The sequence below is a fragment of the Crocodylus siamensis genome, chromosome 3 (genome assembly GCF_052110815.1).
Source record: "Crocodylus siamensis isolate JL-2025a chromosome 3, ASM5211081v1, whole genome shotgun sequence".
NCBI lineage: Eukaryota > Metazoa > Chordata > Crocodylia > Crocodylidae > Crocodylus > Crocodylus siamensis.
In genome coordinates this window covers 133,910,442-133,925,265 of record NC_143397.1, presented here as the reverse complement: position 1 = coordinate 133,925,265, position 14,824 = coordinate 133,910,442, and the positions used below count along the sequence as shown (strand labels likewise).

The following is a 14,824-nucleotide window of genomic DNA, read 5'->3' as shown; positions in this document are numbered from 1 at the left end:
GTGATCAGGAAAAGCCTGCTCTATGTGCGCTACACCCCAAAATGTGTGTCAGGTAGCTGCCTTAATGCAGTCAGTATGCTCTCCAATACAGTAAGCTTTTCTAATAGAGTAAGCTACCCAGCACCTCACTAAGGCTTCTTAACATTGATTTCCAGGTGTAGCACTCATGTCATGCATCATTGCAGCATTCCCTAGTGCCATCCTGTGTGGACATGCCCATTGTGGCTCTGGGAGCCGCTCTAATTAAAACACCCAGAACGTCATGTGCATCAACATCCCTGTGCTGAAAAATTTAAGTGGGGACACTTTAACTAAAGCTCATCAAACAAGCTTTAAAGTCCTCCCGCCACCATTTTTCAGTGTGGGGATGCAAATGCATATGATGCTAGAGTCTTCTGGACCATGGTAATTATCGTGTTCCAGTAGGCTCTATTAATCGAGTCTGCTCCAACATGCTGTAATTACAGTGCATTGGAGCTGTGTTGCTGCATGTGTATAGGCTCCCTGTGTGCACAAAGCATTGTTTTATTTTCTGAGCCCTGATTCAGTGTGATTAACACATGAACATATGCTGTCAGTGCACTCATGGAAGTTCCAAAATTTGGGTACTTTTTTCAAGTTTTCTTATACCATCACTGGTCTTCAGTCATTCAAGAATGTAAGACAGCAATATCTTGCCTACCTAAGCTGTTCCCTAAATGGAGGTAGCCTGGCTTTTAGATCATTTCGAGGCAAGAGTTACTGCTATTACCTGGTGATAATTAAGTGAACACTTTTACTTTCCTAACTGAGTTCAGATATTTAAGTTTAGGAGGTGCCATTCAATAATTTTAGCTTACAGTGGTAAAATATTAGTCATTAATAAGACATGATAAATGTTCTTTAGGCATGTAGGTAAAGCTGCCCAGATATCAAACTTTTTTAAATGCACCCATCATAACTAGTGTACAGATTTTATTCCATATGAATAACTGTAACAATGGGCTGCCACAAATTCAGTGTATATGACAGACTGGATCCTTCATGGCTATTCTGATCTGCTGGGTGCATCATATGTTACATATATGTTTTTCAGGGGTGAGTAATTATTTCGGCTGTAGGGCTGCTTAATGAGTTTTGGCGAGCAGCCTAAGGCCACAAGGGTAGCCCTGCCCCTTGACAGGTGCCCCAACCCCTGGTTGCCATCTTGAGACCAGAAGTCCCACCCCTAAGCCCCCAGTCTTTGCCCCTGGAAGTCCTTCCATTTGTCCCCAGAAGTACTTCTTTTGGCAAGAGGGTTTTGCCATCTTGGAACTGGAAAAAAACCCAAATCATACACTAAAAATCAGACATCTGTTATAACATTTTATTTCAAAAAATATTTTTGTCCTTATTTGTGTGTGCTTGTGCAGTGTGGTTGGGGGGCTGGAAGTGTGTGGGGGTGTTGTGTGTGCCATGGGGGGGTTGTTGGGGGGTGGGTGTGTGGGTGTGGGGTATGCATGGGATGGACACACATGCGTGTGTGTCCACCCCCAACCAGTCAGCACTTCCCTTTCTTCCCCTTCCATGTCCCCCAGGCCTATGAGCCCTGTGGTTCCTACCTGCTACTGCCAACAACTCACAGCCCAAGCCCTGACCTTGGCCCGCTCCCAGGCCGGAGCAGAACAGCTGGAACCTGCTCACAGCCCTGAACCCGGTCTGCCCTGTGCCTGCTCCTGCTCACCCATCCATGCTGAGCAGCAGCAGCAGCTGGACAGAAGCTGCTGCTTGGCATGGGGGAAAAGAGCCCTTCCCCTTCACTGCTGCCAGGTCCTCCTTGGTGTAGCTGCCTAGAGCCCATGCTTAGACTGCCCTGCAGCTCCTCTCTGCCACTGTCACTGCTGCCTCTGCCCATTGAGGCAGTGGTAGCAGTGCAGAGGAGCCGCAGGGCAGCCTGGGTGTGGCTCCCAGGTGGCTGCAGCAAGAAGGGCCTGGCAGTGGTGAGGGGGAGGGGCTGCTTTTCCCTGGCACCAAGCAGCACTTTCTGCCCAGCTGCTGCTGCTTAACATGGGTGGGCGAGTCTGGAGCAGGCACGAGGTGGGCTGGGGTTGGGGCTGCGTGTCTTGGTTCTGGCTGCTCTGGAGCCAGCAACAGTAGCAGCCAGAAGGCGCCACCACTGCCTGGGCAGCCTAGAAAAGTAGTCCAGCTGTGGAGCTGCCCAAGCCCTGCTGTGTGCCCAGGCGGTGGCAGGCCAGGATGGTGCCTAGGCCAGGTAGGACCAAGGGACCTGCCACGGGAACCCCTGGTTTAAGTATAGGTTGATGTTTGTTCAAATACAAGTGCTCAATTTTGTAAGCTCCTGGGAATGGGGTGGGAGGGAATTCTGTGCATTATTCATTAATACTAAACCACTCGTGCCTAGTTAGGGGGTATTTATTTGTGTGTGCACTTGGGTGGGGGGAGGGAATAGCATCTTGAGTCCTGAAAGGGTTGTTTGTAAAAGTATTGGATTGGAGTATCCATTTCTGTGATACCATAAGGGACATTTACAGTAGTTGAGGAATGCAGTAGCATTCTTAAGTGGAACAGCATGTGTCATGTGCCCTTGCCTCTACTCGAGGTAGAAGCATGTGCTTTATTCACTTAGAGCAGGATTGGCTTGCTTTTATTCTATTTTTCCCCAATTCTAATTGTCTTAAAAATGTGTCCAGATCCTGGTCTGCTCTGGATGAAATGTATGATTACATGAAGAGCCAAATCCTGTGGCCTTATTCAGGAGTCAGGACTACAGAAAGGGGTTGTCTTTTAGTGTTCCCTATCAAACAAGAAACTCTGAAAAGACATTCAGCATTACTAATTGACTTTTCTGTTTTCTGTTTCCTTCCTTCCACCTTTTCTGATGCTCCTGGCTCTCCCAGGTTTCTAAAGTCAACGGGATCACTCGGATGTCATCTCCGGGTGCAAATGCAGCCAGTGCCAAAAAGATGAGAGAAGTCAGACCTTCACCGCCCAAAACTGTGAAGTATACTGCAACAGTGACAAAGGGAACTGTCACGTACACCAAAGCCAAGAAAGAACTGGTCAAGGAAACCAAACTAACTCACCACAAACCCAGTTCACCTGTTAACCACACAATCTCAGGGAAAATAGAAAGTAGCAATGCAAAAACCCGCAAACAGGTGCTATCCCTTGGAGTGTCCAAGTCCAACGATACCGCTGTTAACAGTGTAAAGGTCAATGGCAAGTTGAACCAAAAGACATGCACTAAGGAGGTGGGGAGACAGTTGAGGGAAGGGCTTCGCAATTCTAAGAGGAGGCTGGAAGAGACGAATCAAATAGACAAAATACAGTCGCCCACCAAGAAGATCAAAGGGGCAATTAGCTTAACGGAAGCTGCAAGCAAAAAGGCAATTGTGGAAAAGCCTTTGCTGAATGGACATGTAAAAAAGGAAGTGCCGGAGAAGAGTTTGGAAAGAAATAGGCCGAAAAGAGCCACTGCTGGAAAGAATACGCCAGGGAAACAAGCACACGGCAAAACTGACAATGCCTCCTGTGAAAATCGTTCTACCTCTCATACTGAGTCCTTGCACAAACCACAAGACTCGACGGGAAAGCACGAAAAGGGCAGCAGTAAGTCTGGGTGGGGGATGCTGGGGGAGATTCCCATCCTCAGGCCCTCCGCCAAGGAGTTCCACGACCCGTTGATATACATTGAGTCAGTCCGAGCTCAGGTAGAGAAGTATGGGATGTGCAGGGTGATTCCTCCTCCAGACTGGAGACCTGAGTGCAAGCTGAACGACGAAATGCGGTTTGTGACGCAGATTCAGCACATCCATAAGCTGGGCAAGCGCTGGGGACCCAATGTGCAGCGGTTGGCCTGTATCAAGAAGCACCTCAAATCTCAGGGCATTACCATGGACGAACTCCCACTCATAGGTAAGCACTATTCTTCCACTGCCCCTTGCCCACAGTTTGTAGGCCAATGTGTGTTAAACTTTATGCTTTGTTTGCTTTTGAGATTTAAGTGAACCCTTGTGAAACTACAGGACACTAGAAACATCTGTTTGGGGTTTTTTTGAAGACCAGGTGCAGTGCAGGTGGTTGCAGTGCAGACTTCTCTATAATGCTTTACAGAGGCAGGTTAATCCCACCTTGAATTTTCATTGGTTTTTTTTTTTTTTTTTTAAAGCCTGGTTATGAGCATTCCCACTTACTCTTAAAAATAAGCATATTCTTAGCTTAATGTTGCACTGGAAGGTTTTAGGACCTTCCCAAGGAGGTTTTCTGTTACAATTTATGTAGTGCTGCTAAACTGGAAAACAAATACTCCTTCCCTTCCCCAGATTTCCTTCCTTCAAAAGCATTTAACCAAGGGGGAGAGAAGTCTTTGAACTGACTTCTTTTTGGATATCTAGACACTTAAAAGCACACGTTTCCAGTGACCTGCAGACATTTAACAATCATTAAGTGTCAAGAATAGGTAGTTAAAATGTGGTTCGTTGCAAAATGGAGGTTTCATTATTTCTCTCAGCAGGTGGTTGCCTGAGCAAAAATCATTTATTTAAAAGAATTTGTGGTTTATGGTCTGCTGTCAAATATGACATGTGTGATAGAAATGTGACAGTGCTTTGTAAAGAACATTCATGCAAGTAAAGGAAAACAAACTATTGGATCATAAGTTTTGATCTTTAACCAACTTCACATTTGCTGTCTGTAAGCGGCATTGAAAAATGAATAAATTTATCTTTCAGTAAACACTTGTATATTCAACTTCTCACTGAGTTCAAGCTCATGGGATCTTAACGTTGTAGCCTCAGGCATTAGTTTTGCCTTTGAGGCATTATTCCCTCTGAGACTGCTGTCTGTATTACTTTATTTAAAATGCACTTTTTTCCCCAGTTAGAGTGTACATAACATTTTATTTGTCAAATTTCTGTTTGGTTTCAACACATAAATAGAATAGTGGGGAAAAATAGAACCCTACAGAAATTGCAGGATAGATGGAACCAAGAACTCCTCTCCTCCATAATGTGTCATTAAATATTACAATAGAATTTTGAGGAGGAATTGGGATCTATATTCTACTGTATTGTCTAGGCAGAAAAGTAATTTTACTGTAATGTTAAGATTGTAAAATCAAATATGCAACATTTTTAGGGATTCCTAGAAGTTAAAATTATTCTGTCAGCACTACATCGACCCTTTTGTATGCCTGTTGTACACTATGTATGTATATTAAAGTGAAGTTTAAACTGGCAATGGAAAGAAGAGGTCTGTGTGTACAAGATGGCTAAGTTAAGACTCCTGGACCAGGGTTAACTCTTTGTTTCTTGATTTTTTGTTTTTGTTGTTGTTGTTGTTGTTTTGTTTTTCTTTATGTCCCTGACCTCACAGCCTTCTGATTGCATTGATGGTATTTATTTACATTATAATAAGCCTTAGGAGCTTTATTTATGCATCAGAACCTGGATGCTAGGTGCTGTATAATCAGAACAAAATAATAGGTCCAGTCTCATGGAGCTTATGCTCCAACTAACCTATTTGCATTTAAACATAACATATGTAGGAAATTAAAATGATGCAGAGAGGGAGAAAAGAACCTGGACATAATCAGCTCACACAGGTTAGAAACCTGTTGGCTTCAGTCTCAGATTTAAAATTATTTTCTAATAGCAGAGGTATATTCAAGGCTTGGCATTAAATGCATGCCTGAAAATTTAAGATTTTGTTTTAATGAGCCTGGTTGCTATGTGACTTTTACATTTTCCCACCCCTTCAAAAGAAGCTGTTTTTTTTAATTAAAAAAAGACAGTGAACTGATAACTCATGCCAAGCTTGACATTTCAGCCATTTTGTTATGAAAAAAAGCTTAACAGATGAATGTTTTAAAAAGTTATGGCTGTGTAGAACAGAACCATGTTGAAATCTTCAACTCTAGCAGGCATTTTCAAGGAACTACTACAATATACGATGCTCCCTGAATGATTGATGCACGAGCAGAGATTCCCAAAGTGTTACCATTTTGTTGTACCTGTGAACATTTTATGATATGCTTGAGAGACATCTAGTTTTGCAGTTGGCAACTAAAGTTGAGTATGCACATATCTGTTGCTCAAGAAAACCGTCTACTATTCAACTATGCCAGCCTTTCAGAATTGGGAGGATATTGCTCAGCTATATAGAGATGATTGGATCTAATATAATGAAAAGTTATTCTGAATGATACCTCCAATTTTTTGTGAGCTGTGTAATATGAGAGAAAGCTAGACCAGAAACAAACAAAAAAGTGCTCTTCATGTGGAGGACTAAAGGCAGCAGAACAAAAATGTGTTTCCTTTTTCCTAAGGCGTTGCCCTGACCTCCCCTCTGCCTCAGGGTTGGAAGCTGTACTATTTTCACTAGGAATAGTTGCTACGTAGGATAAGCTTCTGCTGCTCCATAATGTGTCCTAAGGCTTTGCCAAGCACTAAAAAACAAAACAAAACAAAACAAATTCTAACCTATTTTTCAACATCAGAAAAGCCTTGTGATCTCAGGACAGGTATTTTTTTTCCATTGTGTCATCCAAACATTGTGCTGTTACAGACATCACAACAAGAAGCATTCTTAAAAATGTTCTGCCTGAGTTGCAGCTGTGCCAACATTGAAACACTGCACACAGATTTACCATGCATTGTCATGCTTCTGAGCCCCACCATTGTTGAAGGGGAGGGGAGGTCCCATGGTGAAGGTATGGGGGGAATCTTCAAGGTGGGGAACGTAGGAGATGGAAAGTCTATAACTGGCTGTGAAAAGTTTGGGAGACAACAGGTGATTTGCAGGAGAGCGCACACGTGTCCTTGTGCTCTGACAGTACGGTGAAAGGCATGGTTGAACTATAAATAGGCCTTGAGAGGAGGTAGTTGTCCTGTCAGGTGCAGAGTGGTGATTTATAGTAATACCCTTTCTCCCACTCCTGTTTTACAGTTGCATTTCCAAGTCATATTAAACACTAATTGAGGGGCTGCTAGGGCTTAACATTTCCATGATTCCCTCTGGGTGGAAAGAAGAGACAGGGTGACACTGGAGTAATGGTTTTGACAGAAGCATTGCTGGGTTGGGTGTCTCTCCTCCCCACCCTTTCCAAATGTCCTGTTTAATTATTAGCCGTTTTAGGTCACTTGGATAAACCATTTCTGTTGATTTATTATTTATGTCCTTTGACACTAATTATGATGCTGAGGTTTCTTTAAACTTGTCTTGTAAGTGGAAACTGTATTGTTAATTTAATAACCTGAATGCTAGAATACAGTAACTTTTGCCCAGTCCTCAGTTTTTCTTTCCTTGACTGTGTCTTCCCACAGTGTTAGGGGTATAATTGTACTGATGCTTTTACGACTGCTAAAACCAACATAGAAAGCAAATTGCAAACTATCTTTAGCTATGTGTCCCTCTCCCTCAGCCCTTTTACACTACATTGTTTACATTACATCGGTTATACTGAGTTTGCTCAAATTGACAGAAACGTGTTTGTGATAATTATGGCCTCAGAAGATATAAATCTCTGTTCTCCTTAGCTTTTGTTTTGAGTTCTCCTTTTTGGTGTTGTTTACCATTTTTCCACTTCTAGCCATGTGAATGATAATACTTTGCTCTAAGATAATGCTTGACATGTTCAGTGTTGTACAGATGTTCAGGAATTCTCACTCTCCCTCTGTAAAAGGATATACATTAGTTACTTGCCTCTTTCTATTGCCAAAGCGCAGCTGGAAATTTAATCTGTATGCCTATACATGTGCTCTGGGGCAGGGAGTGGGGTGTTTTAATTAGAGCAGCTCCTGGACAGCCACTGTAACTCAAAAGCCACAGTGTCATGTATATACAGCGTCCCACATTTCAACGTGGCTGCAGGGACACTAACTAAAGCTTGTTTGACGAGTTGTAAAGTGCCTCTGCTGCCATTTTGAAAAATGGGATGGCAAATGTGCATGACTGTGGGGCACGCTGGGACATTCAAATTGGCGTGTGTATAGGCACCCTAAGATGCTGTTTATTTTCTGGTTCCAACCAGTGTGGAATGGGCACGGAGCAGGCCTGGCTGAATGCTGAGGCTTCACATGGTTATCTGGTGTGCCTCTTTCATTTCTTTTAAATGCAATTGTTTGGGAAAAGATGGTAGCAAAGGGCTTCTGAAACTGAGGACAGAAAGAGCGTGAGAACTAAAGAACCTGCCTTGCTCTGACAAGAGACAGATGGCAGCTTAACTCAAAACGGACCTGAAGCAGCACCTAGAAGGAAGGGTAGTGTAAATACCAAACTGTGATCCAGTTATTCATTAGCAGTCAAGTGGTACCTACAGTTTAAAAAAGAAAAAAGCCTGCTGTGTTAACTCAAGGAGCCATGTAAGGTTGGGCCTGGTCTATTCTGTTTTGGTCTCTGGAGTTTTGGGGATATTGTGAAAAAGAAACACCCAGCTGGATCTGGAGTGTCTGATATTGTCCTGGTAGGATAGAAATGGTGAAAGCAATGTGCCAGCAACTTTTCTAACTGTTTTCTGTGTTTTCCTTCCCCTTCCTCCACCTCCATCCCGCATGCGTGGACTCCAGGAGGCTGTGAGCTAGATCTGGCCTGCTTTTTCCAGCTGATCAACGAAATGGGTGGCATGCAGCAAGTGACTGACCTCAAGAAATGGAACAAACTGGCAGATATGTTGCGTATCCCCAAAACTGCACAGGACAGGCTAGCAAAACTGCAGGAAGCCTACTGCCAGTACTTGCTCTCCTATGATTCCCTCTCCCAAGAGGAGCACAAGAAACTGGAGAAGGAGGTCCTGCTGGAAAAGGAGATCCTGGAGAAGAGGAAAGGTCCTTTAGAAGGACACTTGGAGAACACCTACAAGTTCCATTCCTTGCCCCGGTTTGAGCCCAAAAATGGACTCATTAATGGTGTGGTTCACAAAAATGGCTTCCGAAACAAGTTGAAAGAAGTCGACGTCCCATTAAAGACAGGCAGGCGGCGACTCTTCACTCAGGAAAAGGAGACCATGAAGGAGGAGGAGGAAGAGGAGGAGGAGGATGAGGAGAAGGGAGTTCTTAGCGACTTACACAAGTGTGTATACAAGGTAGTAAAGCCCGTTTCTGATGCTCTTCTTCCGTGAAAGCGTTGGAGCATGTGTTCTCTGTGCGGCGTGTGGGTATGAACCAGTGGGAGCTAACCAGTGAGTTCCAGGGTCAGTGGCTGGCCCGGTAATTATTAGAGGTAGGCAGACTGATAACAGGGTTATTCACTTCATTCCCGTGCTGTTTGGACTCTTGCCAAACCAGAAAACATTTTTTTCCTCCCACCCTTCCCCCACTTCCATTTGTGGAGCTGGCTTTTTATAAAAAATGTGGTGAGCTGCTCCGTCCACTTACCCCGACACAACTTTATTTTCAATTTTTTAGTGATATTTTAAAGCAGTATTGTGCCTTCTCCTTACTGTTTCTTGCCAATCTCTTAATGAGCAGAGTAATTCTCCCTGATAGAGCCATCAAAACTAATGTCACTCTAAATACACAAGATTGAAAGAGTGCAAATTGAAATGCAAACACTATTTTCATCCACAATGCCAAATTTAGCTAAGCACAAATAGTCACACAAACACTTATTCTTCCCCATGTGAAGCACATCCATTTGCAAAGAATGTTGACTCTGTCTTGCCGTATTTTACTTGGCAGCTTCCCACTATTGAACAGGCATCGACACCACTACGCGGAGAGTAGTTTTTAAATTGAATTGTTTTGCAGTGCTGAGAGAAACACAGTACTTGCTGTGTGTACCCAGTAAACTTATGCCACTGCTCCCTCCCCACACCTGATCCCATCACCACAGAGTGAAACCAGACAGCGCTCTGAGTATTACAGTGTCCAAAGCAGTTTATTTGTTAAGCTGTTTAGAGGCTGACTAAGCTTATGGGTTGTTTTTTTAAAGATTGGTTCGTATTTCTGTTGCAGCCCACTGGATTTGCTACCTATTCTATGGTTTCCTCATCAATCCCGCCCTTTAGTAACAAATCTGTTAGCAGTGTTCCTAGCAGGTGCAAGGCTGATCTCCTGGCAGCTACATCTGTATGGCTCTCCCTGTGTATAACAAAAGGTCAAGGGTTTTTTTGTACGTAACGAATTGCGCTTTAAAATGCTAAGCGGGAAATGGACTTCACAGTTGTTGTAAAGCCCAGTCCTTCACAGATCTTTCCAAATTCAGGCTCATCACTAGCAAGCTTGGCCCTTGCGTTATTTAGGACAGGGTAAGTGCTGAATGCTCTTAAAGTCTGATCACTGCGCCTCCAGCACCCTGCGGCAGGCTGTCAGTAAGTGGAAAATGTGCTCATGCTCCATGCATTTCAACTATTAGAAACAAACGCTGCTGAATCACAGAGCCGATCTGACTAATGCTACCATCCATCTACCAAAGGCAGCTGCGATACAGTGACCTGAGCAAGCCATACAATTATATTATCTACACGGCTGCCTTATAATATTTTGGGAGATCTGTTTTATTTTAAGCCAAACTAACAATCCTGTGTAAAGAAGGCAGAATAAGGCTCACTGAAAATTGGAACGATAGGCGAGGGCTAGAGTGTGTAACGTATGGGGTGTGAATTTGAACTGCTTTGCTTAAATGGTACCTGAGATGCAGCTCCCCAAAATATGACCTGCTACTCAAATTACCGTGTTGTTTAAATATACAGTTTTTTTGCATGGAAGAACACGGAGGAGAATCCAGACAAGTTCTCTGCCCCTGCGGCCCCTACCTCTGGTACCTAGAACAAGGTCCAATACTTTTAAAATAACATACTTTTAACATAAAATACTTTAACAACTTTATTATATTTATTTATTCATGTCCTTGGCTCTTTAGTGTGATGCTCTGTATTACTAGGAGTCGAGGCTGGCTCTCAGCTGCACTGAATGCATTTGTCAGCTGATCTCAGAGCTGTGCTATTTATGGATTTGGGTTAAGGCCACCCGATTGCATAATGTATCAAATATAGCTTGAATGCTGCATTGCCTAGTTTTTGTAAGTTGGCAGGGGAAGGATTCTCTTCAGACTAATGTTCCTTTGGGGATATTAGAGAAGGTGCTAGCAGGACCTCTGCTGATGTTATAGTTCTGAAATACCATGTTTGAAGAAGGTATAGATGCTTCTGTTATATGACAGGGCTCTGAATTTCACTTTAACAAAGCTAAAGAATTTCAAAATGGCCAGAAAGGAGGGACTGTGATAGCAATCTAGTCATTCAGCTTAATACAGACAAGAGCAGTTCTCACATCCAACATGTGGTTGTTCTGGGATACATGTTAAACAGAGGTATCTAGTCTTCCACTAACAGTCACAGCAGTAAGTACAATAATCATAATGATCTGTTGGCTTTCCCCATGATTCCTATGGGATTTTCAGAATTGCTACTTTGCAAGTGCAGTCCTCCATGGCATAAGCATACCGTATTCCTACATGTATGATCTAACACTTGGTTAATAAAAAGGCATTATTTGTAAATGCCAGCTGCATAGAACAAATGAACTGCCAGCAAAGAGCTGTGGGAGTAATTTTGTGTTGCGACTTCCCACAAGTAACAAAAGAGGAAACAGGCAGCACTAGCTACAGTGCTGACAGTTACCATAGATTTACCTGGGAGACTTGTTATAAAGAGGTACAGAAGAAAACAATGAGAACTCAATAACGCAAAGGTTTAGCAAGATCGAAATAGTGTTTTCATAAGTCACGTGTCTGCATTATTCCATGTTGAGTTTGTAATAAACTCTATTGCCCTCTTGTCCAGGCACATTATTGCCTTCACAAAAGGACACCTATATGTGTATATCCATTAATGATTTTCAAATGAGCTAAAAATGATTATCTTATATACCTAGATCTCTCTCATTTAAACATAACCTCTGCTTTTCCATGTTCCTCTTTCTCCCCTCTATTTAAACCACCAGCCAACTGTGATTTGTAGAAGCAAGATGCCTTCTCTCTCTTGAGCTGAGTCCATTTAAAGTTCTCAGTGCTATTAGCCTGCCATTAAGGAGGAGGAGGGAGAGGTATATTAAGAGAAGTAATCGCTATGGAATTTTTGTGCTGGAAATGTTTCTGTTAGAGAACCTTACTGCTGAAAAGACTCAGCTTAGTGCTTTTAAAATCCCGTGGCCTCCCTTTATTGAACTACTTCATTTTAGACTGTGACTTCTTAAAGCATTTGGTAATTAATTTCAAGAAAACCATGATAAATTCATCAAGTCAAATGTTCTTCAGCTTCTGTGTTTCCATTTGTTTTGCAACCTTCAGGCAGATGCTGAACAATGTCAGTCTTGATTTGAGAAAATATGGGCAAGCTTGGAAGAATTAAGAATTTAATTTGGTTGTGCCCTTCACTGTCTTACGTAGTTTCTGTCCTGTGCTATGCCTGATGCCCAGCTCAAAATCTGGAGGGCATAGTTACAGGTTTTCCTATGCGTCTGGGCTTTGCGGGTTGCCACATGGGCCTGGGAAGGATTTTGTTCCCCCTCCTGTTGCTACAGGTTTGAGGATTTTATTCCGTTTTCTTCAGAAGCATTGGGTGTTAGCTGCAGCTGAGTCTGGGGATTTTGCCTGGGGTGTGCCAGTCAGCTTGCAGGTACTTAAACCTGGAGGTTCCCGGTTTAGAGGGTCCTGCTCCTGCGCACGCAGGGTCAGGCCAGTTGTCAAGTTTAGGATTAGGATTAGAAAGGAATTTTACCCATGGTCAGATTGGTATAGACTGCTGGGGCAGAGGGAGAGGTTGTTGCCTTCTGTAAAAGGAGGGGGGAGTGGAGGAAGGATTATCCTCTTCCTTGCATCTCCCAAGTATATTTTAATGAACTATTTTCTGTCCATGCAGTGGCAGGACACTGCTAGTGCCCTCATTCCCCTGCTTTACCTGGAGCAATTTAGTGGTTTTGGACGTTCTGCAGGCATCGGTCCTGGTAGTCCTGCAAGAGGATTCATGCAGTTTTAAGAATTGGATCGGCAAATACTTACCTAGGAAGGTTTAGATGAGGATGATCCTGCCTTGAGCAGGGGGTTGACCTCCTGAAGTTCTTTTAAACTCTACTTTTGCATGATTCTGTGGTTCATTTTAGATTTGCCTGGAATCCTCGTTTTTTGTTTTTTTTGGGGGGTACGACAAAAACAGGCAACCAATGTAAACCCCAGAAACTAAGGGGTATTTGTTAGCAACTTGCGATTAGTGAAGACTGTGTACAGTCCTGTAGACTGTAAGTAGGGGGTCAAGAATTTTATGAGGGTTTTTTTTCGTTTGTATGTGTTTAAAAAATGCTGCCTCAATAAATGATTCACAAGGGCAGTAAAAGTTGAAGGATATTGCTCATTTTATCTCAGATCATCCAACGGTGAGCTTTATGGGAGAGTGATTGATGCCTCTGGACATTTACAAACTTTTTGTAGCAGCTAATTGCCCTGCATTCAACATAAAGAAAAAGTGACAATGTTGCAACCCTAGATTTTTGTAGTGACCTGATAGCTTTGGCTTCCATCTGGGAAAAACTGCTGTGTTAGTTGTTCACGGTTCACTCTCAGTAGTAGTTCTTGCATAAAATTAAGCAGACATAGAATATTAGAAACTACTGTTAGATTGCATTTCGCTATTCAAAAATGAAATAATGCACTTTAGCTCCTGAAGTGCTGGAGTTTAAGCTTTTTTTTTGTGGCAGGGGAAGGGTGGGGAAGGGTTGGAAAATTAAAGAGCATAGTTTGTGTCAGAGGAAAGAAGGGAAAGCTGTTATGATTTCTTGCTTATTGTAAAGCAGACATTGCTTTCCAGTTTTGTACTTGAACTTGTCTTTTGCAATCAGAATAATCAAGGCTTCACCAAGATACTGCATGGAGTGATGATGACTCTCTAGTTGTCAGCCCTCCTGGTTCTATCTACCTAATTTGTTGCCTTTGCCCAGAGCAGTGATTCTCAATCAAGGTGCTGTGGCATGCAATATTAGCACTGCTAGGTGTGCAAATACCTGCACGTGATTCACACAAACCTGGAGATTTCAAATAGAAATCCAAAGTGTCAAAAACATTCTGATCTGTCCTGGTCTTTCTGAATTGTTTGCAATGGAAAAATTACCCTGTTATTTTCCTGTAGTCAAAAAAGGTGAAAGTTAAGAGCTGGCATTTTCTAAGGGGTAGCTTAAGTCTAAAAGGGTTGAGTTACTGGCCTAGAGTGAAGAAAGAATTTAAACAGCTCAGATATAAGTTCGTCATTTCACCAGACGGTGTAGGAAAGTTGTTAACCTCCCAGCCTTGTATTTGTATGGTGTTTTACTGATCCCATATGTTCTTCTTCCCTTCAACTCAACTTAATATAAACCTCAAAGAGAAAATAATTTAAGACTGATTTAACACATTACCAGCTTTCTAACTCTGACAGGAAGAAACTTTACCAATATCTTTTAGTAAAACTGTTGGTCACCTGAATGTAGGTAGACGTAGAGTTTACAACATTTCTTCCTATGAATATGTACCAGTTACAAATATATCATGTTTATTATATACATATTTCTTCCTGGAGCTTCTGATATTGTAAGTACTCACAAGAGAAGGTATCTGAAAGTTTCCATGGTTCTGTGCAAACAAAAGAAAAATAGTATTGGGTCTCTTCTTGATGTTGCTTACACTATAAAGGCCATCTTATGGGCAAAGGAGTTGGGGAAGAAAGCAACTCATTTTACTGTTTCAGTTCATTTTATTTTAGTAAACTCTTCCATGCCAGCCCTGGCTCTGTCTTATAACTACCCTTATTTTAATTCTGCTAAACTCCCTTTTCTGTTACATACACAGCTAATGTAATCTTGTTCCTTTCTGCTGTGTAGCT

At 42.5% G+C, this 14,824-nt stretch overlaps 1 protein-coding gene across 2 annotated transcripts in view; it reads left to right on the top strand.

Moving 5' to 3' along the window:
- The window catches only part of JARID2 (jumonji and AT-rich interaction domain containing 2), a 311,197-nt gene that overhangs the window by 268,518 nt on the left and 27,855 nt on the right, over positions 1–14,824 (top strand). For both annotated transcript variants that reach the window (XM_090039250.1, XM_090039249.1), the window contains 2 exons: positions 2,877–3,894; positions 8,544–9,058. In XM_090039250.1, coding sequence (XP_089895376.1) covers positions 2,877–3,894; positions 8,544–9,058 — 1,533 coding nt within the window. The remainder of the gene's footprint in view (positions 1–2,876; positions 3,895–8,543; positions 9,059–14,824) is intronic.